The sequence below is a fragment of the Oryx dammah genome, unplaced genomic scaffold (assembly GCF_014754425.2).
Source record: "Oryx dammah isolate SB20612 unplaced genomic scaffold, SCBI_Odam_1.1 HiC_scaffold_1, whole genome shotgun sequence".
Taxonomy (NCBI): Eukaryota; Metazoa; Chordata; class Mammalia; order Artiodactyla; family Bovidae; genus Oryx; species Oryx dammah.
The window spans coordinates 37,117,386-37,145,323 of NW_024070185.1; the positions used below are offsets into that span (position 1 = coordinate 37,117,386).

General features: G+C 40.4%; 1 protein-coding gene across 1 annotated transcript in view; it reads right to left on the reverse strand.

Annotated features, from left to right (window-relative positions):
• The window catches only part of LOC120863043 (lysine-specific demethylase 4C), a 404,602-nt gene that overhangs the window by 65,982 nt on the left and 310,682 nt on the right, over nucleotides 1–27,938 (reverse strand). Inside the window, exon 18 of the mRNA XM_040239292.1 lies at nucleotides 3,357–3,542. Coding sequence (XP_040095226.1) covers nucleotides 3,357–3,542 — 186 coding nt within the window. The remainder of the gene's footprint in view (nucleotides 1–3,356; nucleotides 3,543–27,938) is intronic.

Genomic DNA, 27,938 nt, shown 5'->3' on the forward strand with positions numbered 1-27,938 from the left:
TACACAAGCGCATATGAATAAAACCTCATACTTGCAAGAAAGCAGGTACCAGTCAAAAAACATATGTTTGACAAAAATACTGAAAACTCTATACTAAAATTTAGGTTAAAATAATAGGGACCAGAGACGGGGGTGGGGGTGGGGGTGGCTAGCGGTGCACTTACTATAACATGCTCCTTTCTACTTCAAGAATTTGAAAGCTGGACTCCTTGGTGGTCCATTTGTTAAGAACCCACCTGTTGATGCAGGGGACAAGGGTTCAACCCCTGACCCAGGAAGATGCCACGTGCCACGGAGCAACTAGGCCCGGATGCACAACTGCTGAGCTCACACGCTACAAGTACTGAAACCCTCGCACCCTCGAGCCTAAGCGGCAATGAAGATCCAGTACAGCCATAAGTAAATAATAATAAAGAATTTGAAAGCTACCTATTTTCCCAAATACTATCATTCTAACCACAGAGTATGCTTATTGTCCAATGGAAAAGTGCATTATAATAAATCAGATGAAATTTCTGTACCATTACCCAGAGTGATTTTATACCCACAGATCAACAACACTGAATAAGCTAGTGTATTTAAAATAATTTATGGCATTAAAGGAGAAGTAGAATTTACGTTAAAATGGTCCTTTTGGATGCGAAAAGCAAATAATGGAAGAAGCAAAAAAAAAAAAAAAAAAGTAAAACCGGAGTACTGAAGTAACTGTAGTTTTATACCTCATTTCACCTAAATTAGTCAAGCATCCTCTACTCTCAGAAATGCCTGTGATGGGTTGCCAAGTTAGCCTAGACTTCATCTCACGAGTTTTTTCACTGCTGTGATTCAGCAGTTGCCTATTACTACCGAACAATCTCAGCATGGTCGAGAACACAGACAAACTACACTTCTGACTCTGGGGAGTGTATCCCCTGGCATTCACAGCTTACACAAAGAGAGATACTTGAGTGAAGTTCAATTTTTTTACGCTTGAAAAAGGAAAGAACATTTAATGCAATAAGGGTAATTACAATGCTCTTAACCAAAGTTCCCAGATTCTACGGATTCCCTTGAGTTAGTTGTCAGACATTTTTGGGAGGAAGCCATATCTGAAGTCTAATTAAGAATAATGGGTAAGTATTAGCTATCAGGAATGTATTTCAGAAATCCAGTGTTCATGGTGCTTCAGCCTAGAGAATTCTGCAAAGGCAATTTATGAACACTAAAATGTTTTCCTCACAGAGAAAGCCCACCACATGTAATGCTGTAAATTATATGACTTCCCCCCAACCCTTTACAAAGTATACCAAGCTCTGAAGTGGTCTGTAGGGAAGAGTGGTTTCTAAATCATCTCAAAGTCAAATATTTTCTCTTTCATCATCATTTATGAAACACATTAGTAACATAAACCTGACTGAACCAAACACATCAGAGTTAAGAGGAATGAGGTCCTGATTAAACACCTGGATCTCTTTAACAGCAACTTCAATATAATCATCAGTAACCACAGAGCTCTGGAATATTAAAAAGGGAATATATGATCCCAAGCAAAGGTTCAAATGAACACCTCTAGCGCCACTTGAGGTTTGGGGTGTGGAATTCAACAAACAGTAGACTATGGGCTGAAAACATATTTACATTCCAGCACCTGTCACTCATTAACTGAATATTTGGGCAAAAAACTGAACCTCTCTGAACTTGGGCTTCCTATCCTTGAAGTAAGGATAGCATTACTCATGTGGCCCAGTTCACAAAGGAATGGAGCAGCAACAGCGGCAGTGGAAGTAATAAAAAAGAGAAAGCAGTAATACAACTTTCATTTTCTGAGGGCTTACGGTGTGAGGTGAACTGAAAACCACACGATAAGGTGGGCATGCCATTGTAGACGAGGAAGCCGAGGCTCAGCGAGAAGAACTCACACACGGCTGTACATGTGTTCCTGGCAGAATGTAAGTGTGAACAGCAACATCTGACTCCAGAGGCTGTGACCTGGTTCACATCTCAAAATGTATCCTCATGAGTCATCTGATGAGGTAACGTTAGCAACTGCACTGTAAATGGCAAAGTGCCAGTAATGCAATGTGTTATTAGTGTAATTTTTTAAAGTTGCTAAAGTGGGCTTTCTGCTGAGTACATGTACTATTCTTAGCAAGAGCCTATCAACTCAAGAAATTAAGGAAAAAACACCAATGAATATGTAACTTGAGACCTACGACAATGGAAAATAACTTTAGACATGACAGTTTGTGATGTCATTTTCTACATTTACACATTCACATGCATCCAAAGACCCAACCCACAAACATCAAGTATTTCTCAAGACACCAGAAGAAGCTGCTGGAATCAAAAAGCTGAGAGATGTATTGTATAGGGGTCATAGCTCCCCAGCCCATGGTAGTGACCTGGCAGGCTGCTCATAGGAGGTAATTAGAGACATGGGACAAGCATGTGAGGCTGCAAATAGTCTGTGGCCAAGCTTCCTGGGACCTTCAGCACATTAGTGAAACTGAGGGTCAATATGATGCTTCAGTCTCTTCATTGAAAGCCACAGACAATGATGGTGATCAGGAAAGCTAACCAAGGCATAGCAACCATCTGCACTGTCTGAATTATCTAAGCCTTTGAAACAGAGGAAAGATTCCATTCACCAAGGACAGATAAACTGAATTACAGTTGAATTCACATGTTAGTTTGTTGCAAACATTCTTTTCCTAGAAACAGGTTCAATCCTGAGTGAAATGGAAAGGCAGAAAATGCTGACGTGTGTACTTCTCTTCTCCATTTCTGCTTTTCTGAGCTTGTCCTTACTCCTGCTGGTGCCTCTGCGCTGCCTCTAGCTTATCCCATCTCAGGCAGCATGTCCTTCAATGTTTGTGACCACCCTCTCCCTCCCCTTACTGTGTTACTGCTCTTTGTTTTTTTCTAGAAGAGAGGAAATAAACCCCCAAGACCAGAGTGTACAGGTGTCTGGATTAACGCTGCAGGATCTCAGGAGATGTTTTCACATCAGTCTCTTCCCAGAAATGCTCTCCCCCTCATTCTGGATATGTGCAGTGGATAATCTGTACAACCATACTCAGCAGCCCTGTATACAGACCCCAAACCAGAACAGCCACAAAGACTTTTATCCATTCATCTGTTCATTCACTCATTCAACTCATAAATATGTGCTGCATCTAGCATGTGCCAGACACTAATGGGTCTTGGACAAATACTAGTAAATAGTTACGTATAATCCCTGTCCTCAAGAGACTTACACGCTAGACACATCATCAGTGAGTAGTAACATTACAGAGTAGAGCACGCTAGACTTGGGGGATATACAGGAGGGGATTCACATGCAGTCTTGGCATCAGCAAAGGGAGAGCAGGCCTTACCACGTTTGGGTTGACCTTATGTCGGAAGCATGTGATGTTCACCACATATGGCCAATCATCAGGCTCCATCAGCACCCCAGCAGCATGAGCACACGTGACGTGGAAGGAGGCTGGGCAACGCCCATAGGAACACTGGATGCAGGCTCCAGAGACCTTCTTAACCCGGTGTCTGCAGAACATGCATTTCTGGAGGATTAAAACAAAGAAGACTGCCAATTCAAACTCTGTTAACTCAGCGAATTCCCACATTTCACAGCATAACAACTTTTAGAGAGGAAGAACACTGATGATATCAGCAAGGCCTGATCTCCAGGAGCCCTAGTGGGGAGACTGACTATGGCAATATAAGCCACATACCTTCAAGGAAACATGCCAGTATGGCCACATCTTACAAGACATATGCTGAAACACTCCCTGTGGTTAGGAAAGCCAAGCCCTTCTGTACATGCTTCTCCATGCATAGAGCTGAGGGAAAGGGCCCCTGGTTGCTCCTGTAAGTCATCCATGAACACTGAAGCTATTTCTCTTTTACTGCCTGCATGGCGGGCTTTTCTGTACATCAGACAGGCACATATTCTCCTAAATTAGATGAGGTCTTCAAAAATACCCAAATAGCACACAGATGGGCTAAGGTTTCTATTTACAAGGAAATGTAAAATGTTAAATGGGCCACTGTGGAAACTACAGCTCAAGTGTTTAATAATCCAAATCTGAACCCTTCATGACTGAAACAAAAATATGCTTCCCAAAGTGAGAAAATTGGAAATCACCCCAAAGGGCATAATTCTGTTGAATATCTACAGCTGACTATGCCTGGGAAAGAAAGAATGGAAATAAAAACAGCAATAATAATTACCACAATCTGAAAATTAAATTGCATACAATTAGCTCTAAACGTTATCAGTACATTTGTTATGAGAGATGGAAAAAAAAATCAAACAGCTTTATTAAATGCAAGATTTGTGAACTAATACTTGACGATTAGGAAAAAAGAGTTGTAGGACAGTGTAGGATCAGGTTCAGAAAGCAAAAGAAACAGAATGATCAGAAAGCTCAACTTCTCTTTTCTAAGGATAATGTCTGTAAGCTGACCAATTGTTGGTGAAAATGCTTTTCTTTTATAGGTACATTTTCCTTCCTGAGACAAAAAAAGATACTTGCACTCAATGCCCTCAGAGGACCGTAATATTTTATCACCAACTTGCATGAAACAGTGTGCGCTAAACTTCTTACTCTTCTTTGCCCTCACATCTGATCAGCATCTTCAGTCTTATAGATTCTGCACCTTAAGCTTATTCTGATTTCACTCTACTCATGTGCACCAGCTGCCACGATCTTGGTCCATGGTGTCTTGCCCAGTGTAATAATGGCCTCCAACTGGATCTCTTCTTTTATTTCATGTCATTTTGATTCATCTTCCCAAATAACTAAAATAAGACCCATTATAATATGAATAAAAGCATTATTTAACATCTTGATATCTCTGTGGCAAATTCTTGGTATTAGGTTCAGTATATTCCTGGTAATTCTTAGTATTTTGGTATCTTTTTTCTCAACTCCAACCATTCAAAATATGATGACAGGTAAAGCAGCAAGACCTCATATCAGAAACCCCAGGCATAATCAGATAATCTTTTAAGAGCCTAATCATACCACAGTGAGGTCAGTGTTTGAATAAATTCAGATATTGACAGATGTATGAAAGGAGAAATCATTTCCTATTTTACTAATTAAATAGAATCAAGAATAAGGAAGAGTATTATGACTTAGCTAATTAATGAATTGATAACTCCAAGCTTCTCAGCCTCTTCTACAATTAACTTCCTCAATAAACAGCAACTCCAGAAAGAAGGAAGGAGACAGACAGTATACATTTAAGCTCAGTATACGTTTAACTCAATCCTTAGAATTTTGTAAGGGAAATGCCTCCTTTCCCAGGAAGACCGGATGGGGTGATTTCTAAGGATAGATCCATAATCCTTAGAAAGTCATCCCAACTGCAGACTATTGTAATACCATGCTTTAGAAGATGTTTATTTCATGGAGTTGGGAAGATTGACCTAAACATTAGTGAAGTTCTTGCAGAGACAGAGAATTCCGCAAAACTTGGTAGAGGAGCCATTTTGTATGCTGTAGTACAGTCGACATGGCACTTCCGAACCCCTGTTTCGCTTTTGTTGTTGTTCAGTCGTTCAGTGGTGTCCAACTCTTTGCGACCCCATACTGCAGCACACCAGGCCTCCCTGTCCTTCACCATCTCCTGGAGCTTGCTCAAACTCATGTCCATTGAGTCGGTGATGCCATACAACCATCTCATCCTCTGTTGTCCCCTTCGCCTCCTGTCCTCAATCTTTCCCAGCATCAGGGTCTTTTCTAATGAGTCAGTTCTTTGCATCAGGTGCCCAAAGTACTGGAGCGTCAGCTTCAGCATCAGTCCTTCCAATGAATATTCAGGACTGATTTCCTTTAGGATGGACTGGTTTGATCTCCTTGCAGTCCACGGGACTCTCAAGAGTCTTCTCCAACATCACAGTTTCACTTGCTTGCTACTAAACCAACTGTGCTTCACCCTGGCTGGAGCATCCGTGGCAATTTGACACGTACACTGATGGGCTATGGAATTTAACTCAACAGGGTAAAGATAAGGACACACAACACTTTCTAGAATGTTGCAAATTAGAATAAAATTAAGTACTATGAAAGAAGTAGAAATAAAATGCTATATGGAACTAGAATGACTAGTGCAACGAGGGTATGCCTGGGGGCAACCGAAGGAAGAAGGCTTTAAAGAAATGCAACACTGACTAGATCAAGATAGCAGACTTAGCCCCTGCTATAAACTCTCCAGTCCCAAACCCTAAATAAATAAAGAGATATGAAAAAGAATGAAACCACAACAGCACTAACTAACAAAAAATGGAGCACTTAATTCCAGGGACAAGAGCCTCAGTAAAAACTATCCCTAGGTATCTCTGTGGAGGCAATTCTGGCAAGGCCAATGCCAAGAGTAAAAGCAAATAATTAAAATAATTAAAATTTATTAAAAATTTAAATAATTAAAATCTTTCCCAATGTGTTAAAAAAAAAAAAAAAAGACAAGTGACCCATTGCCAAGCCAGCTCTATGGTCTACCCTGCCCCCACTCATCACCAGCAGGTGAAGTAAACGGATCTGATCTGAACCCGAGTACTGTGAGCTGAGCTATTGTTCGCCAGTAGGACAAGTGGATTCTCATTTGAGCTAAGAGAAAAAACTGCACCCAAGGACACAACCAGAATACAATCATATACTTTAAAAATCACAAACACTTGAAGGAAAACAATGCCATAAACAAGAAGTGCTATACTTACAGAAAAGTTGGCCTAAGGAATCAGGTAATGGGAAACAGAAGATTAGTTAAAAGAGATATAGTACATATTTTGATAGATATTCCAAACTATATTCCATCAACTAAAAAACAACAACAGTAACAAGTTACAGTTCTATAATTAAAAATATATTGTTAAAAAAAACAAGATGTGTCAAATTCTGGAATGGATCCCAATGAAGATCAAATTAGCAACTGAAAGATGGAGCCCAGAGATTGTACAGAACACAGAAAAAAAGATCAAAAAGAAGGAAAATGAAACACAGAGGCTACGGAGTATGGAAAAGAGATCCAGATGTTCTACTGTCTTTCTAAAAGGCATTCTGGATGAAAAGAAAAAGAGAAAATAACAGAAAAAATCGTGACCTGAAAAAAGACCCAGGAAGTAGGACTGATTTTTTTAAATAACCTAAACACATCTTAGATTTCCAAATAGAGAGAGAAAATTCCCAAATCTCCAAAGAATAAAAGAGAAAAATCAGATTACCATCAGCTCTCTAGTTTCCAACAGCGAGTGCTAAAAGACAATGAAACAATGTTTTCCAATTTATAGAGGAAAATTAAATTAGGTCTACATCCAGCCTAATTTTCTTTCAAACATTAGGGCAAACAGATTTTTTTTTCCCACAGTCAAGGATCAGAAGTATGCAACAAGAACTAAAGATTAACCAAGAAGCTAAATATGTGGATAAATCTAAATGAATATGGACTTTATAAACAATAATAGTAATGTCCTCTGGGTTTGAAATACAAAGAGAATTTGAATAGATGACAATTGTAGCATGTATGGCAAAAGTGGTAAAAATGAAGTTAAATAAACATTAAATGTTCTAATGTTCTTGAATTGACTGGAAAAAGATTAAAAGCGCCAAAAGTGGGGAAAAAAAAAAAACCAGAATAAGGAAAAATAATAAATTCAAACAAAGACATGAAAAGAAAGAAACAGAAACACAGAATGGGTGGAAGCAAAGGAAAAAAACACACTGGAAATTAGCAGAACTAAACCCAATCATTCAGTATGTTAAGTGCAAACAGACGAAATTTTATCTTATAGACTAGGGTAGTGAACTTTTTCTTAAAGTGCCAGATAAATATTTTAGGCTTGTGTGCCAGACAGTGTCAGCTGCAACTACTCAACTCTGCACTGTATACTTGAACTGAACAATATGGGGACCAGGGACACCCCCAACCTCTGCACAGTCAAAAATCAAGCAACTTTCGACTCACCCAAAACTGAACTAATAATAACTTACTGAAGCCTTAGTGATAACATAAATAGTTGATTAACACCTATCTGGTATGTTATATGTTTATATATTCTTAAAATTAGAGAAAACATTATTAAAATACTCATAAAGAAGACAAAATACATTTACAGTACTGTACTCTATCCATATTTAAGATTATGTCATCTGTTAATAAAATAAATTGTTTGTTAGTACCTACACCAAATTGTCTCCTATGATATAAAACACTGTAGATGTTAATCATATCACTAACACTAGGCATCAAAAATTAAAAGACAATGTTTTAAAAATTCATATTTATTTACAAGTATAATGATTCATGCATTAATAATGAAGAAGCAGTAATATGATTGCTTTACGACACCCTAGTGTAATGCATGGGGTTTGTGTTTGGTCTGTTTGTGTAACATATGAAAAATGTTAACTTTTTATAATAGATTTCTGTATATTTAATGGTAGTAAATGATAAAATAGACTAGTATCTGTGATCGTTTATGCATTCACAACATACCTAACATTTCTTTAATTTTTTCCCATATTTGTAAACTACGTGGTTCATCTGCAAGTTTTTTCAAATTGATGCAAATCTCCAAAAATTTTCACAATACCTGTACTGAAAAAAAATCCACAGATACATGGACTATGCAGTTCAAACCCATGTTGTTCAAGGGTCAGCTGTAGTGTAAAAGCAGCCACAGGTAATCCACAAATGATGGGCATGGTCGTGCTGCAGTTCATGGGGTCGCAAAGAATAGGACACGACTGAGCAACTGAACTGAACTGATGCGCATGGTCGTGTTCCAATAAAATTTTATTTACAACAAGCACAGGCCCTAGTGTCTGACCCCTGCAATAGGCCACAGGCACATATCTGAAGTGAGCTGTGAAATGATAGAATTATTATTTGATTACCTGGTAGCTCAGACGGTAAAGCGTCTTCCTGCAATGCGGGAGACCCAGGTTTGATCCCCAGGTAGGGAAGATCCCCTGGAGAAGGAAATGGCAACCCACTCCAGTATTCTTCCCTAGAAAATCCCATGGATGGAGGAGCCTGGTGGGCTACAGTTCATGGGGTCGCAAAGAGTCGGACACAACTGAGCAACTTCACGGATTCTAACAGCAAGGTGGATGAAGAACAGACTGGTAGAGAAAGATACTCTTATGAAACCACAGGATGATAAGGACTTGGACTAGGCAAGTGGCTATTAAGAGGAAGCTAAATGTTAAGTGTTTTTTACTCTTAACCTTTGTTGACAGAGATTCTATATCCTCCTTTAAATAGAGCTACTCACACAAGGCCAGGGCTGGACACTGTCTGCTGTGGGAAAGAACCTCTCTATCATCTGCTTATGTCTTGAAATAGAAGAAGCTTGAGGTGACATCAATTTCTAGAGGGATGGGGATTGAAGAGAACTTGTGAACAGTAAGATTGCTGGGCACTTAAAAGCACAGAAGGTTTGGAAAGACAGGGCCATTCTTCCTGCAGTTCCTCTTTGAGGTGGCAGTGACCTACTGGGAAAGGAATGAGGAACCAATTTCTGGAAAACATTTAATAAGAGGTTTGAGAAATTCAATGATGCAGCCTAGAGGGCCATCACTTGGGGTGCTCCCGAACAAGAAGAGGAGGTGCTGATGTCCAAGGGAGACCAACACAGCATAGCAGGAAAGTGCTGACACAGAGGACCCTACCGAGTGACAACGAATAGGTGTCATCCGCCTTTACGGTTTTCTAGAAAGGATGCCTGGGGCATAAGAGCTGCTCAATGTTTGTTGAAATCAACTAAATCTCAGCAAGTACATTTTGATCAAGTTATAAACTTGCTCACCTGTTTCCTCAACAGCGAAAAAAGATTCTACACATAACTATGCCACCAGAGATGTCAGAGGACTTCAGAATCACTGAGAGGCCTGCCTAAAACACAGATCATGGGCCCCACCCTCAGAGTGTCAGTGTGTCTGGGCTGGGGCTACTGAATCTGCATTTCTGACAAGTTGCCACTGATACTGATGCTGCTGACCCAGGGATCACACACTGGGCTGGAGGGTTAAAGGGTTAAGGGGTGCCAATTATTCTGAGAGCCTCTAGTATAAGGAAATTCAGGAGGTACAATATTTTTTCATCTATTCTGCTGTGTCAAGGGCTGAGAGAATCCTCAGGCGAGTATGATTTATAGAGCACTGTACTTTTCTTGGGGGACAGGATTTCCATACTTATTCCAATGGCATAGGCTATTAAGGCTCCTAATGGGTTGAGGAATTAATGAAGTATCTAGCAATGAGGCTTTGTGTATCATTAGATTCTTAGCATGCACAGCCTGGCAAAGGGCATCAAAAAATGATGAGCTGTGAAGGAGTCAGAGGTTCAAAGCACATCCTCTTCCCTTTTCTTTTTTAATCTGATTTGTAATATGATTTCATTGTTGTTTTGTCAATTTTGTGATCCTTTTGCTTCCATAAATAAGCCTCCAAAAGAGGCACAAGTGCTTCTAATTAGTATTTCCTAATCAGGCAAGTATCAAGCTGATATTACCTAATTTCTTTTTTCTTTTGCTTTCCAAAGATACTTTTGCCAGGTAACTCCATGGCAAGCTAACATTTCCAGTTCCAACAGGGAATCAAGTTGGACTCAATGGATATCACTATTGTTGCAGGCAAGTCAGAGGACTGAGGTTGCAACTTTGATTGTACTCCACATCCTTACATATATATTTTAAAACAGAAACTTTCTTTTCTTTTTATTCTACCTGTAAAATGTATGCTCTGCTCATTAGTACTCATTAAGTCAATCACTCATGCACCAATAATGGCCAGCACTGGGGGAACACTGTATAATGAAGCCTGAAGATCTACAGCAAGGAGCTTGCAATCCAGGGAAGGAGACAGACAAGTAAACAACTCAAGCAGAAGGAAAAGCAGAATGTAAGAACTGTCATATGAAAGCAAGATTCAGAAAGGGCAGAGAGAGGAGTAGATTGTTACTGAGAGAAATCAGTTTACCCAGAGAACTAAAGAGTGGTTGGGGAAGGAAGGAGTGGGGAAGGTTGAAAACCGAGGTCTCCACGGTGAACTCACACTGCAGGCGTGGGCTGCTATAGTGAGGGGCAGCAATTCATATGCAGTCTCACGCCACTTGGGCCAGACAGAATTGTTCTGCTTTCAGCAGTCTAAGGATGTTATTAATACAACCAGCAGACATCATGAACTGATACAGTAAAAGTCAATTCTGAATTGTGCATCAGCTCATAACATGGTGACTACTCTGCCTCGCCACACCCCCATCAAGAAAAGTTATTTCTACTCTTCAAGTTTAGAACATTAAAATAAATGGCTCACAATTTGTCAAGTGTGTTGAATTAAATCCGTATTTATGATATGTTTCAGAAGCCATTTATCTCATTGCTTGTAGTTTTTGAGATTCACCCCACAAAAAGTGAGATGCTAAGAAAAAGGCAAGAGCAGGCAGAAGGGGAATGGACAGAGGGTGAGTTCAGCCAGGCCAAGAGATGGAGCTAGAAAAGCAGGCAGAGGTGGCGGGGATCAGACAGAGGCTGCACTCACTGAAAATAAGCAAGGGAGGCATTGTTGGCCCCAGGAAACATTAAATAAGAATCACAAAAGGATTCTACAACTGAAAGGCCACAGCAGTTCAGATACAAACTGACCAATTAACAGATGACTCTTGAAAAGTATTATGTCAACAGCCCAGTCACACTTCTTTTAAAAAAATTTTTTGGATCAGCAGAAACACCAAAGATCACTAAACAGAATCTTTCGGAAGTATCTTTTAATCCCAGTCCTAGAACACTGACTGCACATAGTAGGTGCTCAATAAAGATCCACTGATTAAATGAAGGTTTGTGTCCTTATTATACTGTAGTAGCTGTTGTTCAGTCACCCAGTCATGTCCAACTCTTTGTGACCCCATGGACTGCAGCACCCCAGGCCTCCCTGTCCCTCACCACCTCCCAGAGTTTGCCCAAGTTCACATTCACTGCACTGGTGATGCCATCCAGCCATCTCATCCTCTGACATCCTCTTCTCTTTCCGTTCTCAATCTTTCCCAGCATCAGGAACTTTTTCAATGAGCTGTCTGTTCGTGTCAGATGACCAAAATATTGGAACTTCAGCTTCAGCATCAGTCCTTCCAGTGAATATTCAGGGCTCAACTCCCTTAACATTGACTGGTTTAATCTCCTTGCTGTCCAAGAGACTTTCAGGAGTCTTCTGCAGCACCACAGTTTGAAGGCATCAATTCTTTAGCGTTTTGCCTTGTTTATGGTCCAGTTCTCTCCAGTTCTCACAAACATACGTGACCAGTGAGAAGATCATAGCCTTGACTACATGGACCTCTGTTGGCAGAGTAATCTCTGCTTTTCAACACACTAAGTCTGTCATCACTTTCTTGCCAAGAAGGATTCATCTTCTAATTTCATGTCTGCAGTCATCATCCGCAGTGATTTTAGAGCCCAAGTGAAAGAAATCTGTCACTACTTTTGTCACTTTTCCCATTCTATTTGTCATGCCGTGATGGGGCCAGATGCCATGATCTTAGTTTTTTTTTACTATTTGGCCTTAAGCTCTCCTCCCTCACCCTCATCAAGAGGTTCTTTAGCTGATCTTTGCTTTCTGCAATTAGAGTGGTATCATCCACATATCTGAGGATGTTGATGTTTCTCCCACCTATCTTGATTCCAGCTTGTAACTCATCTAGCCCAGTATTTCTCATGATGTGCTCAGTATATAGGTTAAACAAATAGACAGCCCTGTCATACTTCCTCATATATAACATGCCAATTCATTCTTTTAGCTATCTCAGTATCTATTAAATGTCTTTTATATAAAAAGCATTTTGAAAAATGCAAAAGGAGGTACATAAATGAAAAAAAATGTGCTCTGAGTGTTCAAGAAGCTTAATTTGGCATACAAAAAGAGCTGTGATAGAGTTCAGTTCAGTCGCTCAGTCGTGTCCAACTCTTTGAGACCCCATGGACCGCAGCATGCCAGGCCTCCCTGTCCATCACCAACTCCTGGAGTTTACTCAAACTCATGTCCATTGAGTCGGTGATGCCATCCAGCCATCTCATCCTCTGTCATCCCCTTTTCCTCCTGCCATTAATCCCTCCCAGCATCAGAGTCTTTTCCAATGAGTCAACTCTTCGCATGAGGTAGCCAAAGTACTGGAGTTTCAGGTTAGCATCATTCCTTCCAAAGAACACCCAGGGCTGATATCCTTTAGAATGGACTGGTTGGATGTTCTTGCAGTCCAAGGGACTCTCAAGACTCTTCTCCAACACCACAGTTCAAAAGCATCAGTTCTTTGGTGCTCAGCTTTCTTTACAGTCCAACTCTCACATCCATACATGACCACTGGAAAAACCATAGCCTTAACTAGACAGACCTTTGTTGGCAAAGTAATGTCTCTGCTTTTGAATATGCTGTTTTTCTAGGTTGGTCATAATGTTTCTTCCAAGGAGTAAGTGTCTTTTAATTTCATGGCTGCAGTGATTTTGGAGCCCCCAAAAATAAAGTCAGCCACTGTTTCCACTGTTTCCCCATCTATTTACCATGAAGTGATGGGGCTGGATGCCATGATCTTAGTTTTCTGAATTTGAGCTTTAAGCCAACTTTTTCACTCACCTCTTTCACTCTCATCAAGAGGCTCTTTAGTTCTTCTTTAGTTCTTTTCTCTTTACTGACAGAGTTATAGAACAAATTTATGGTTGCCAAAGGGAAGGATGGGGGAAAGGATAGTTAGTGAGTTTGGGATGGACATGTACACACTGCTATATTTAAAATGGATAACCAACAAGGACCTACTGTACAGCATAGGGAGCTCTATTCAATGTTAAGTGACATCTTGTACGGAAGGGGACTGTGCGGGGAGAATGGATACATGTATAAATATGGCTGAGTCCCTTCACTGTTCACCTGAAATATTATACCATTGTTAATTGGCCATATCCTAATACAAAATTCAAAGTTTTTAAAAAAGAACTGGGCAAAAGTATTGCCATGGTCATCAAAATAAGCAAGATGAAGGAGACTGGAAGGAGACGTGGCTGGACTAGCAGAACAAAGGTGAGGCCAGCATGTGCACCTAAGCAGTTAGCTGCCTGCACCCCTGCCCTTCACAACACTCTCTTACTAAGAAAAAGGCATAATGGAGGAGGAACTTCACAGCCACAGAGGCACACAAACACAGGACAAGGGAAGAAGTACAATTCTACTTGGATGGCTCAGGCCAGGTGGCAGGATGCTCACACAGGTGACCTGTGCACCACTCTCAACTGATGGCCACAAGTCACCGAGTCCAGGCACCACTGGATCAGTTCCTCAGGTTGGCTCCTGGGAACTTGTAACAAAGTACAAAGTGGGTTTCTCCCAAGTGAGAAGTTCCCTGTAATTAATTTCAGAGGCTCAGTGCAATGCTTCTGCAGTAGGTCAGATGCTGTCTTGGAGGTGTGGAGCACGTGCTGCATGCTGGCTGAGCCTGCAGTGGCAGCGGGGACATGTGGTTCCCCACATGGCTCTGAGAAACTGTCCAGTGGGTTTCAGAGAACTGGAGAAGTCAGCAAGAGAGGGTGGACTTTGAGCTCGCCTTGAAAGACCAGCAGGTTTCAGCCAGTCCACATGCGATGGGATGGAGAAGAGGGGAAGATGTTCTAGACAAACGTCACAAAGCTAAGAAGCGGGGAGGATATGAAGCAAAACTGAGTTGAGAAGTGTGAGCACAGCTAAAGGATGACAGGCTGGAAAGGCACAATCTCAGAGGGTCTTGGACGGTACCCTGACATAAACTGCACTGTTACTTGCCAAGGTGAGAAAATGATTGTGGCTTAGTAGTGGAAGCTACTTTTTAGATGGAAAATAGGACGACTACTATTTTTTACAGTTCTTTGTGTGGCTTTAGCAACCAAGGAAGTCTCCAGACCAGCCTACCCAGGAAGTCTGAACAACCCTGGGCATTAAGAATGCCTGTTGCCCAGGCATGACTCTTCATCCATCTTTCGCTTGTTGGGGGTTGGACAAATCATACTCGTCTTGTTATCAAGGGCACCTGGCATGCATACAGACTAAATCTGGGGAGTGCCTTGACCAAACACCACACTCTCCTGTCTTCCCTATGTGGACAGTATTTCACAGTAATTAGAAGCACACACCAGGAAGTCAGACAGACCTGGTTTGAATCTAGCTCAGCATAGGCACAAGGGCTAGTCACAAGAATGACAAAAATAACATGGCCTGAACAAACTGAAGTGGAGGGATGAGAAGTCATGTCCCTGAAGGTCTCCTGCCCTTTTCCCCAACATCTCTGCAGCAGCAAACAGAGCTTCCCCTCTGCACTTACTACCTGGGTGGTGTAGAAAAGCCAGACCTATAAGCAGCATTGCAAGTAAATTAAATATTAAAGGTAACATCACAATCTCATGTTGAAAGAGGCACTTCACTGACAGTATAAAGCAGCATTTGCTGAATCACAGAATAGGCAATGTTATCTATGCTGAGAAAAATCAATCACTTATCATTTCTACTTCTCTAACAGTCTGTGTGAGCTCCATACTTCAAGTTTATTTCAGATTTAAAGGGCAAGGAGGGCATACAATTATAGCATATAAAGAGCTTTAGAACAAATCTTATTCTGAGTACTTATTGTCACTAAACATCTTTCAGCTGACGGGAGGGGAAAGCAAGCCTCTCCTAAACCACAAAATCAACATTGTGTTAAGTACTTTCGTATTTGCATTTCTATTTATTTTCATGTTAATATGAAAGAGCACCTGTTTCCTAGAGGAAATTTCATTATTTGAATTATTGTTTACAGGAGATTAGACAGAAATTCTTACTCTCCTCGAATAAAGTATTTAATTGAACTCAAAATTACTGAATTATATTCTTAAAAAAAAAAAAAGGCACTGCTCTTTCTGGTACAATGGGGTCCTGCTTAGTCACTGATGTGTCCTCTCCACCCTATAAAAATCTACACAAATTTGTGAGGTTGCCTGTGACTTAGAGGAATCTTTATAGATCACCCTGAATTAATGTTGGAAATGGTAATAAATTAATCATTTAATTCTCCATGTTAAATCTAAAAAGAAACACAAATTTCCTGTTTGATACAATTTAGGAAGGCTGGTTTTTACAAGCTTCCTGCCGTTCCAAGGACAGACTAAAAAAAAACTTTATTTATTATGAATATCAGATACGACTTGCTATTGGCATTATCAAATCAAGGACTAGGACATATTTTCTATTTATTTCTGGCCCTAAGCCTGAAGGCCTAAAGATATCTGACAGAAATAAATAAATAAATAAATAAAAGATAAAGATTAATTATCCTTAGCAATATTTGTTTTGAGACAGTGCAAACATTCAACACTATGAAAGGTTGCAGGGTCGTTTTGTTCAAGGTTTTTGTGAGAGAGGTGTGTGTATGTTTCTGAAATGCCTGTTTTCTGTGTATCTACAGAAATTGTGTTCATTGGTGAGGTCTGATAGGAAACAGTAAAGTCATCCTCCATCCACTAATATGCAATGAAGGAAACAAGCCATGTTTCAACTGCCTCTCTCATCTGACTTCCCACAGGCACTTTTTAACAGTTTAAATGCATTTATCTATAGTCCTGCTGAATATACTTATCTTGGTGAATGGTACTTATTTCAACGGTTAGGAAAAGGAAAAATAAGGAGATCTCATGATTTTTCTTTGATCACTACACAAGACGAGACACTGGGGTACGCTTTCTGCCCTGAACACCAGAAGCTGCCCCAACGCCCCTGAATACATCTGACCCTTGTTAGGAACTGTCACCCAAGAACTGTTCTGTCTGTGGCCTGCCCCAACCTCTTTGCCTCTAGTCTTTCAATTATAGCAGCAGCACACCACAGTGAGAAAATTTACACTTAAGTTAAAATACCCCGGAATCATGTCTCCAAATAAAACTAAGGAAGGAAGTGGTGATGAAAAGCTATTAGGTCAACGTGGAGTAGACGTGTCTTGGGTGGACTTTCTGAGAAAGACCCTCTCCCTCTCTGGTGTGGAAAACTGCAGCTCTGAAAAGAGCCATGTCAGGGGACAGCCCCCTGTGTGAACACTGTCCCTCCCGAGCCCATCTCGTCTGCTTCTGGATGAGAAATTGCCTTACAGTGATTAAACAAATGTGGGATTTCAATCTCAAAGGGTCCGTTGAAGGAATAATGGACAAAAGGCAGTAAAACAGGCTCTGGTCAAAGGTTTTGGACTGAATCCTAGCCTTGCACCCACTGTGGCCTTGTGCTGATTTACTAACCAGGATATTGCTTCTGGTTATTTAGATAGACTTCCTCTAAAGTGTCAGTTGCACAGTCATGTCTGACCTTTGAGATTCCATGGTCTGTAGCCTGCCAGGCTCCTCTACCTATGAAATTCTTCAGGAAAGAATATTGGAGTGGGTAGCCATTCCTTTCTCCAGGAGATCCTCCTGACTCAGGGATCAAACCCAGGTCTCCTGCATTATAAGTGGATTCTTTACTGTCTGAGCCACCAGGGAAGCCCAGACTTCCTCTGAGGACTAGTAAATAGTCAATATCTTTTTCAGTGACCTATTTGTGGGTAATCTCTTCAAGCTTAGCTATTTTACTGCTCGAGTAAAGAGGACAATAACCACTCCTCGTGAAGCTATTCTCAGGGTTCAAAGGAATAACATTTACAAAAGATCTCTCAGTCCCCAGGACATAGTAAGAGCTAGGCAAGGCTACTCCATCTGTTCCCAAGCCTTACTACTCTTGAACCCCAGCCCAAAGCTTCACAGTCTAAAGACAACTGAGCCTCTTCCTTCACCCAGATAGCAGAGACCACAAGGCATAAAGTTCCTCAACTGCCCTGTTCGCCCCTTCAATTTCAAAATACTGATGCTCACAATTGTTTTGACACTAAATAACTACAGATTTGCCGCACCTTATTATTCAATGCACTGATTTAAAAAATCACATCATGTTACAAACTAACTTTGAAATATTTTAATGTGTACTTCAATATATTGTTTACTCTGAAATCCTATGTATTTTTAATATTTTAAAACATTTTTCTGAAGAAATATCCACAATCTTTACCAAAACCTGCCGAAAAAGCCCTTGACCCAGAACAATTAAAAATACCAAAATCATCATGAATGAGCACAGTGATTAAAATCACCACATATTTCAGTGAATAAGCAAAAATGGAGAACATATAATTATTGGAATCCTACGTTTTTCTTTTTGTTGTTGTTGTTCTACTGTTTTTACAGTAATAAAAAATAATAATAGGAAAAAGAGTTCAACTTTTTGTCTCCTAACGTTTCAAAATCAGAACTGGCAGCTTTGCTCCCCCAGTGAACTGAAGACACTGCGACACTGTGTGCGACCTTCAGTTTCCCTGTCTTTGCAACTAACCATGAATGGGTCATAAAAAGGGATACAGCTGCAACAGAGGAATAAAGTAATTCTACTCATGCAGACCGTCTTCATGAAAATAGCAATACCTTATCTACATTATCTACAATGGTTTTGTCATGAAAAACCGGCCGAACAACTGCAAACAGGTATTAGACTGGCCCAGCAATTAACTCTTCAACCAAAGTGTGGGAACGTTAACTTGAAGGTTAACTTGAATGTTCTCTGAAAAGTACATTGCAATTCAAAGTAAACATTTTTCAGATGTGGGCCACGTCTTGCTTATTCTTGGCATAGCTTTTATAATGAGCTTTTCATTCTCCCTCTATTTCTTAATGGACTTTTCTCAATATTTAAAAATTCCATCTCTGTGGGACCCTTTCAAGCAGAACAGTGGGTTGCCAAAGTGGATGTGTGAGAGAGCTCCGAGACATTTACTGCTTCTGCTACAGCTCCCCGGCAATCGTGAAGCCAAAGCGTGGTCATCTCCTATCATTCATCTTCTACCTATCACTTTTTTAAAGAGGAGGGTAAACCAGTTCATCCTGAAATTCATACCTCCATTTCCTTCCTTGTGTGAAAAAAGAGCTCCTCCACTGCTCCATGCAACAAGATCCCATCGAGCTTCAGGGAGTAAAAGATAAACTGCTTTCGTCTAATGGTATATACACATAAATTACAGTGCTGCAGTTTTGAGTCCAAAGTGGTGCTTTCCAAAGGTAAATTATTTTTTAAAAAAATTTTATTCTCTGCAATCCCCTTCAAATGACTCTGGTCAAATTAATGCAAAATGAGGAAGCACAAAGAATAGTTCAAGGCCTCTAGTTTTCTTGTACTAAAGGTAAGATCTGGGGCTCGTTTCAGGCTCACATCCATCCTGCTCCTTGCGAGAGGAGAGGCACTAAGGGAGACTGCAGTTTGAGCTCCAGTTCCCCAACTAGGAGACAGGATACCTAGGTGAGTTCCCACCTGCCTTTGAGCCTGTTTCTACAGCTGTTTCACAGGATTATGGTGGGAATTAAGTGGGTAATGGATACAAAAGTACTTTCTGAACACAAAAGGCTTTAACATGGCCATTGTTACTATTCCCTTTAAAAGAGGGGTGGGGGGAAGAAAAAAGAAATAGTAGAATGTGACAATGTATCAGTTCCTTTCCAGGTTCCCACAGCAAAAGGCACAAAAGCTTGAATGTGTGATGCAAATAGGCAGAAAAGCAGATCACACCAGTGATCAGGGGATTACACCACTGAGGAACAAAAAGAGTGATTTTTAAACAAATCGCCACAGAAGATGTAGCACCATTTGCTGAGCCTCTGGCTCAGCCCTGTCAGGACAAACATCAACAACTTTTCTCAAACCAGTCTTCACCAAGTTCTCTGTTCAGCCTCTCACAGCACCACGTGACTGTATTTTCCTGCCAATGTCATCCCAGTTGTGAAACAACATGTTGATTCTTCAATCCTGGCTTCCCATTTCAATGGTAAGTGTGATGACCACAGCTTAACTCTTTATCACCAGAAGGTGCTTTTCAGACTATAGGGTGGTGGGTAGGGGGCACAGAATCATCTTACAAGATTGAGGGTTTTCATCCAGGACTTGAAGTATTTTCTTCATTTTTTTTCTGCAACAGCCATGTTTAGTCAACAGTTTTTTAAATCATGTTATCTATTCAGTAGTCATCAAAATATAAAAAACTAGACACCTAGATTCACAGACTCTTTTTCAAATACAGGGAGCATATATTTCTTCCTGAGGGAAAACTTTTTTTTAAATGATCTTACATTTTTTAGGAAAACAAACAGAACTCAACAACATCTGCATCAGAGGGGTAGGAAATTCATTCTATTCTATTACTAGTCCTCCCTATTTCACTTAAGTGAATTCTGACCTCTACTTTGGACTTACATTGGGTTAAAACCATCCCTATGAAAGTGACAAACTGCATGTTTCCATTGAAAACTACCCAAGAACCGACAGGGAAGAGTCACCTGTTCAGGTTCCCTTGAAATATTCACGAACTCAGCAGAGGATGAGACTGAAAACAGAGCCCCCAAGCAGTAGAGCTTTTGGTTTTTTCCTCATGTTTTAAGCTCTATGACAGTCTTTTCACAACTCAGCCCACCTGCTCGTAAAAATGCTTCTATGTCCTACCAGAATTATAGCTTATCTTGCAAACTTTTACCTAATGAATAAGAAGAGGCACGGTTAATTCTTTCCCTTGCAGGTCAAGTGTAGTTATCAGGAGCCATATAAAATCATGACCCTGGGTTAATATCACGGTGTGTGCCTATTTTTTTTGGAAGTGACAGTAGGGCACACTGGATATGAATCATAGGAAACATGAACCCTTTACCACTAAGTCAAAGAAAAATATGCTTAGGAACTTATATCTGTCGGGGAAAGTGGACACACCACACATCTCAAAGTCAAGTGAAAATGGTCCACTGTACTGAACCTCCTGTGGTACGGTTGAAGAGAACACCATAAGAAAGTCCTTTCCAAAGCCATTCTCCATTTGACCTCACCAGACATTAATGCAAAGAAAGCTTAACTCTTCTGAAAACATTTTAAACCTGATCAAATTAAAAGCAGCACCAGAGGGATTATTTTTTCCTAGCAAGAACCCACAAGCAATTCACTTGACCAGAGGAAAAATGCAAAGAAATCCTTTATCACAAAATAGCTTCTTGAATCTTTCCACCAATAAACCTTCCATCCATCCAAGAATGCCTATCCTTCCTGCTGATAACAGGCTGTGGAGATAAATTTTTTTTTTTCTATAAAACCCCAAATGATGTTTTCAAATAAAATAAAAATAAAACTACTACATGCCACTGTCAAAAAATGGTCGTAAGAAGAGGTAAATGTCATTTTAAAGGCTGTGTGTTAAAATATTTAGTAGAAAGAATCTACTTGTCAAGTTCCTACAGAAAATTCCAGAGGTTATAAGTACATCTATCAAATTTTCATCTACCTTGGGGCTGACCTACTGGGGAAACCATAGAAAGCCTGGCCTTGTGCTACAAGGGAGCTGGAGATTTAGAGTTCTGGACAATAATGAGGTCTCTATAAAGTAAGTACAAAGATGGGGCATGACAGAGTTTCTGCAGTGATTACCCAGTGAAGGCGTACTGGTGATGGCAGCTGCATTCTGCTTTAAGCCACGGTTAAAACTAAGGAAATGAACCCGTGTGATGGACCAGCAAACTCCCTTATGAGAATTCTGACTTCTCACTCCAAACCTAGCAAAGAAGCACCCATCAAATATTAGCAAAAGGAAAACCAAGCCAGCACAACATGGGAAGCATTTTTTTTTTTTAAGTCTCATTTAAATAGCTTCCATATCCTACCCTTTGGGAATTATATTAGGTAACTTTATTTTAACAAGGAAAATTTGGTTTTAAGGAGCTTATGGGAACATTTAACTTGGACTGGAAAGGTTATTTGCTCAGTGTTAGGCTAAAAGCCAAAATCCACTTTTAACAAGAGAAGATTTTAATATTATACCTCACAAGAGTATAGTGTCATGCGAGCGGACGGCAGAGATAAGCAATGTAGCAAAGTTATGACTTCCCCCAAAGACTCATTAAAATGTATTATTGAGTAGGAAAAAAGTTTAGAAAATCCAAAAGGAACCCGTCTGTACTATCTCAGAAACTGTAAAAATTCTTTCCAACTTATCACTTCTTTCACTCTACCTCCTCTACAAATACCACTCAGTAAATACTGTGAAGAACTCGATCCTGATGCAAAAGAGGATGAAAAATGCCTTAAAGAGCAACTATGATGCTCTGCATATGATTTTTTCTTTAAATGTGTTACTAAGGAATATATGATGAATTCCAGGGACTATAAAAAATAATAAAACTTTGTGAATGGGCCATGATATTTTTTAAGTTATTCAACCCACAAAATAAAGTATGTTAAATTAGAAACATTATTTTGAAGAAAAATAGTAACTTTTTCCCACTTTAATTTTTATAATCTGAAATTTTAACAACTCCAATATTTTTCTTTTTCCTTTTTGTTTTGGTTTTTAACTCATGTCAAATTGTTTTCCCTTCATTAATTCTTAAAAATTTTCTGCTGCTTCTTCTATTAAAATAATAATAACAAACGACTTCCTTTAAGTCAAGCAGACGAGCTTCAGGAAGCTCACATGTATGTACCTTCTTATCCTTCCTGCAAGAATGTGAAAGCACACTTGCAAAGGCCTTCCAAACTGCTATGGAAACGACATTCTTTTTTCACAATAACAGTCCTCCCAGCTGAGAACTGCTGGCACGCAAACTTCCAATCCAAACTCATTGACAGCTTGTGGAGTGGACAGATGAGGCGTGGAAAATATTTTAAATTAGTTCATTTATCTTGCTGAGACACAGGAAGTGGCAACAAATTTCTCACATAGAAGAAAGGCTAGAGAAAGACAATGCAACCCTAACAATGTGTAGCAAATTCAGTCCATTAAGTCAAACCCTTCAGAATATTCCATACTGCCTACTAATAGCCACATCTCATATTCTGAGGGACTTTTTTTTCAACAATCAAAAGATCCAGAAGAATGGCTAAAAATCACTGACTGCTTCTGAGTTTTTGATGGAGTCAAATTTTGTTAAGTCAAATAGTTTTTCAACGATCCCAGGTAGATATGGGGCCAATATTAATTCTGCTTAATGAATCTAGAAAACTGCAATAAAGCACTGAAAGCTCTTAAAGAGCGCTCAAAAGTGGCACACCTTAAGATGAGCTGGCAAAGGTGATTTAAGAAGATAATGTGAACCGTCCCTGAATGTGAACAGACAGAACGGCCTTGGTTCTAGGTCCCCATTCCATGGCTGAACCCAGGAACTTCTAGCTTCATGGTTCCCTCCCACCTGAGTCTCTGCCACTGCTCCGCTTCAACAGCTTCAGGAGTCCCTCCAAGAAGGACAGGCCAGGGGTTTCAGGCCTGGAAGTAAAAGCAAGTGGATACAGGTGCCAAACCCTGGTCCTGGGATTGGCTGCACCAGCATCACTGGGAATCAGGGGATTGTGTTAAAAATAAGGGCCCATCCTCCCTACAACTGGATCTTCCAATTCATAGGTCTGAAAGAGTCCAGAAACCTGTATTTTTCATACACACTCCCAAGCCAGAGAAGGAAATCACTGTAATATTCCCAATCCTTCTGGAACTAGAAACAAATAATTCTTGAAAATCTATGTGCTCCCCTTCATAATTTTAAGTAGACACAAAAAATTTCTCATTGTAACTTTAAGTTGTGAAAGTTACAATTCTGTGATTTAAACACTGACATTTAGAAATAAAATGCACATCTCTAAATGCTATGGTGATTTGATGCCTCCATCAACCATTTTAAAAAATAAAAGAACAGGCTCTTTCTGAACAGATTTTATAGCATTACTTATTCTCTTTAAACTTATATTACCTCTATTCCACTTTCCCCACAGAATTTTATCTGAAGACAAGATACATTTAAGTTCAAAAACCTTTTATTGACCACTCCACCATAATTCTGCAGGAAAAAAAATGCATATTAATTAAAATTTCATTTTTAAAAATTTCCTATGACAGGCTTTAAGTTTAAAAAATCTGATTGAATAATTACACTTATTTTCAGTTTATAGCTAATTAGAGCTACAGATACTACAATGTAGTAATTATAATTACTGAAGTAAAAAAGTAAAATTTTATTGGATATGTAGCTCCTAACCAGGTCTATAAATGAAGTCTTTTTAAGTTAGCTTGTATAAATACAGATAATATCACACACTGCTAGTAATACACTGCCAGTGTCATTTTTAATTATATTTTTCTTTGAAAAATTTCACCTTAATAAGGGGATAGGACTGGAGAAGTTTTGTTGCAGCAGTGTTTCTCAGTTCTTATGAACTCTTCCTTAGATAGCATTCATCACTATCAGCTGACTTCCTCTGGGGAGTCCTTCAATTTTGTCAAAAGCAGAGAAAGGGAGCTAGCTACCTGAGTTGCAAATAAGTACTTGTTACCCAGTCATTACGTTCATTCCCTTTATCAGATTTATCAGATTTACTATGACCAGTGTTCTACATCATTCCTCTGTTTAGCATGCCAGAGGTCTCTCAACACAAGCAAAGTACCGTAGTTTAAGATCAGAGATGGATGCGAGCCGAGGAAGAGATGGGCTGTAAGAAGGACAAGAGACTCTGGAGATGTGTAGGTGGCAGGGTCTACAGGTCTATTATGGAGCAGATCAACTTCAACTTAAAGTGTGAATTATCCCTGTACATGTTCTTTAAAAGGATACGTGGGGATGTGGGCACCTGCCAGGTGATCTTGCAGTTCATGAAACCAGGGGTCTTCTGGTAACAGCTATAGAGTTATCCAAGGTGAAGAGCACCCTGCAACAGCTTGGTCGGGAGCAAGGGCTGAGAGGGCAGGGCCCAGAGCAGCTTTTACTTCCTTGGGGCCACCTGGAGGCTGGCTCAGGAAGGGACCAGAGCTGAGAAGTAGGATGAGTGTCTCTCTCATAGCAGCCTATTCCAAAGTACATTCTCTCAACTTCCCCATCTCCTCCAGCCTCACTTCCACTGAGAAACATAGCACAGATTGTGGATGAAATTGTTCCCATCTGTGACAGAGGCATATTTACTCAACAGAGTGATAACTACTCTGATGCCAGGGTTGCAGCAATCAATGTATGTAAGAGGACACACAACCAAAAATCCTGTGCGACCTAACTCAGAAATTCACAATTAGGGATAGTGGAGTTTTGAAATACAAGAAAAAAAATATCTACCAGCTTTTAAAACGTTTCTGCTTGTTCTTGGGTTCAAATGTACTAGATGTGAATAATGTTTCTAAATGAAAAGTATTAAAAGAAAGTAAAAGAGAAAAAAAACGAAGTTCCTCCACTGCACGCTCTATTCACTTCAGGAGGGGTTAATGTATAAGCCCGATGGGGAGTACGTTTTCTATAAATGCTAAAATTATCTCACCATGCAGTCTGAGAGGGAAAACACAACAGAAAAAAAGTGTTTAAGCCCACACTCCTATGAGCAGAAGAGGAAGTGGGACCATAACCCTAAGTTCTGCCTGTCTGCCTCTAGCAGGAGCTTTCACTATGATGCCATCTTCAGACAAAACTAAATGTCATCCGAGGACCCGAAGCTGCTGGAGGGTCAGCCACCAGGAGTCCACATTTTACAGTGTAAAAGACGGGTTAAGCATCGGACCGGAAAGAGCCTACCCGCCCCCCCCTTCCCTTTTTGGTTGTTTCCCTTAGTTCTCTCTAAACAACTAGACTTTATTAGAAACAACTTTCAGCACAGCCTCATTGGCTCTTTTGGCACCAGGAAAGGAAAAGGTAAGAAAAATTCTGGAATGGGAATTTTAGAACTGAAAGGATCCTTTATCTTAGAAATGAAGAAACTGACGCCTGAAGCAGAGGAGCCTGGTCAAGGTCACACACCCAGGGCCAAGAAGTCCCCAAAGACAGGGTTCTCTTCACCACACAGCTCAGAGCTCTGCCCTCCACAGCTCCTGCCCCACTGACTTCTCTCTCTTCTCTGACTCTCTTCCTTCCAGCTTCAGGGACCTTGAATATACCACTCCCTTAATCTGCATAAACTCCCTCACTATCCCTGGCTTCACCTTGGCTACACCTAATCACCTTCAGTTCTTAAATGCCTTCCCTTTGGGATCATCCATTTTTTATTCTCCAAGTTAGGTTAGTCTCCATGTGGACATTCTCAAGGAACTACACCTCTTCTGCTGCTGCTGCTAAGTCGCTTCAGTTGTGTCCGACCCTGTGCGACTCCAGAGATGGCAGCCCACCAGGCTCTGCCATCCCTGGGATTCTCCAGGCAAGAACACTGGAGTGGGTTGCCATTTCCTTCTCCAATGCATGAAAGTGAAAAGTGAAAGAAGTCGCTTAGTCGTGTCTGACTCTTTTTGCAACCCCATGGACTGCAGCCTACCAGGCTCCTCTGTCCATGGGATTTTCCAGGCAAGAGTACTGGAGTGGGGTGCCGTAGCCTTCTCCAACACCTCTTCTAAGTAGTCATTTTTTTAACATATCTCTCTTTTTAGATCTAAGAGCTGCAAGATTATTGAAACCAATATGTTCTGGCTCATCTTTATACATCCTTATGTATAAACCCTTATAAGTAACAGCTTAGGACCTAGAAGATGGTAAACACTCATTAAATATTTGAAAATAAATTTAATAAGTATTTACTACATATCAGAAACTGCTCTGAGGGTAATATATATTCTATTCATTATTTACTTAATTTATTCCTCTAAACTCCATGAGATAGGCAATAGTAATATTCCTATTTTACAGATGTAGAAACTGAGGCACAGGTCAGTTCAGAAACTTCACCAAAATCATACAGCTCATAAGGGTTGTGGCCCTCGGGATAACTTATGGTGGTTGCTTTATAAAGGGTCATAGAGACCCGCATAACAACTTAACATTTGGAACAATTTTTAAAGAACAAACTATGAGCACAGTGGGCCCTGATACGGGACACTGTGAGAGCATTTTCCCAAAGCATATGGTAACAGACTCTGTATTAATCATCTTTCATGCTCCATCGGCAACAATCTCCAAAGCTTCGTGAAATGTTTGTTCCTTGTGCGTGCTGCATGCTGGCTGTGACTCTGCTGCAGGCCTTTAATCTGGGCCCCAGGCTGGAGGGGTGCCCCTTCCTGAACCACACCAGTCTCACAGATGGGAACAGAGGAATGGTGGTACCACACAGAGGCTCCGAGAGCTTCAGCCAGCAGCAGCCTGGGTCATTACCACTCACAGTAAATTAAAAGCCCCAAGCTCATTTTCTTCTTCCCCCAAGTTCTCCAGCACATTAGAAGCAACCGTCTACCTTCATTCAGATCCTCATCTTCACCAAAGTGTTCCATGGCAGCAAACACCTCATCCCTCAGAGCCTTGCCACCTCGAGACACTTGTTTACAGGTATCTGAAGGTGATCAGCTGAGTAGCTCTTTGCTGTGGCAAGGCATGTGCTATCAGTTGAATCCTTCCTACAATTCTCTGTAGTTTTTTAGTTTTCTCTTCTTAAAAGGCTTTTACTTACTCAATCTTCTCCCAAACGAAAACCCTCTTGAGGATCTGAACCCAAACTCTCATAGAGATACAGTGGACAGACCTCTCCTATCTTTCCTCTGAGAGAAGGGATGATGTGGAAGGAATACAGACTGTCCCCCAACATTACTGTTTAAATGCTACCATCCTGTCTCAAAAAGAACTTAACTTCCATTTGCCTCAGGCACTTTACATACAGTGATTCATGATTTGTTATGTCTCTGGATGTTAGATATGATTCTTTCATTTTACAGGTAGCAAATAATATTAGACACCTGGAGACTAAACTCCTTGCCGAAGGTTTCGTAGCCAACAGGAGAACTAGGAAAAGATCCCTCCGGATGTTCTACCCTTGGGCGAGAAATGCTCATCTAGGCTTTCTGATGATTTTGCGCTCAAGTTAAGACAAAGCCAGAGTAAACATAACTCCTCTCTCCCCTGACATACACAAATGAATACATCCAGAGATACT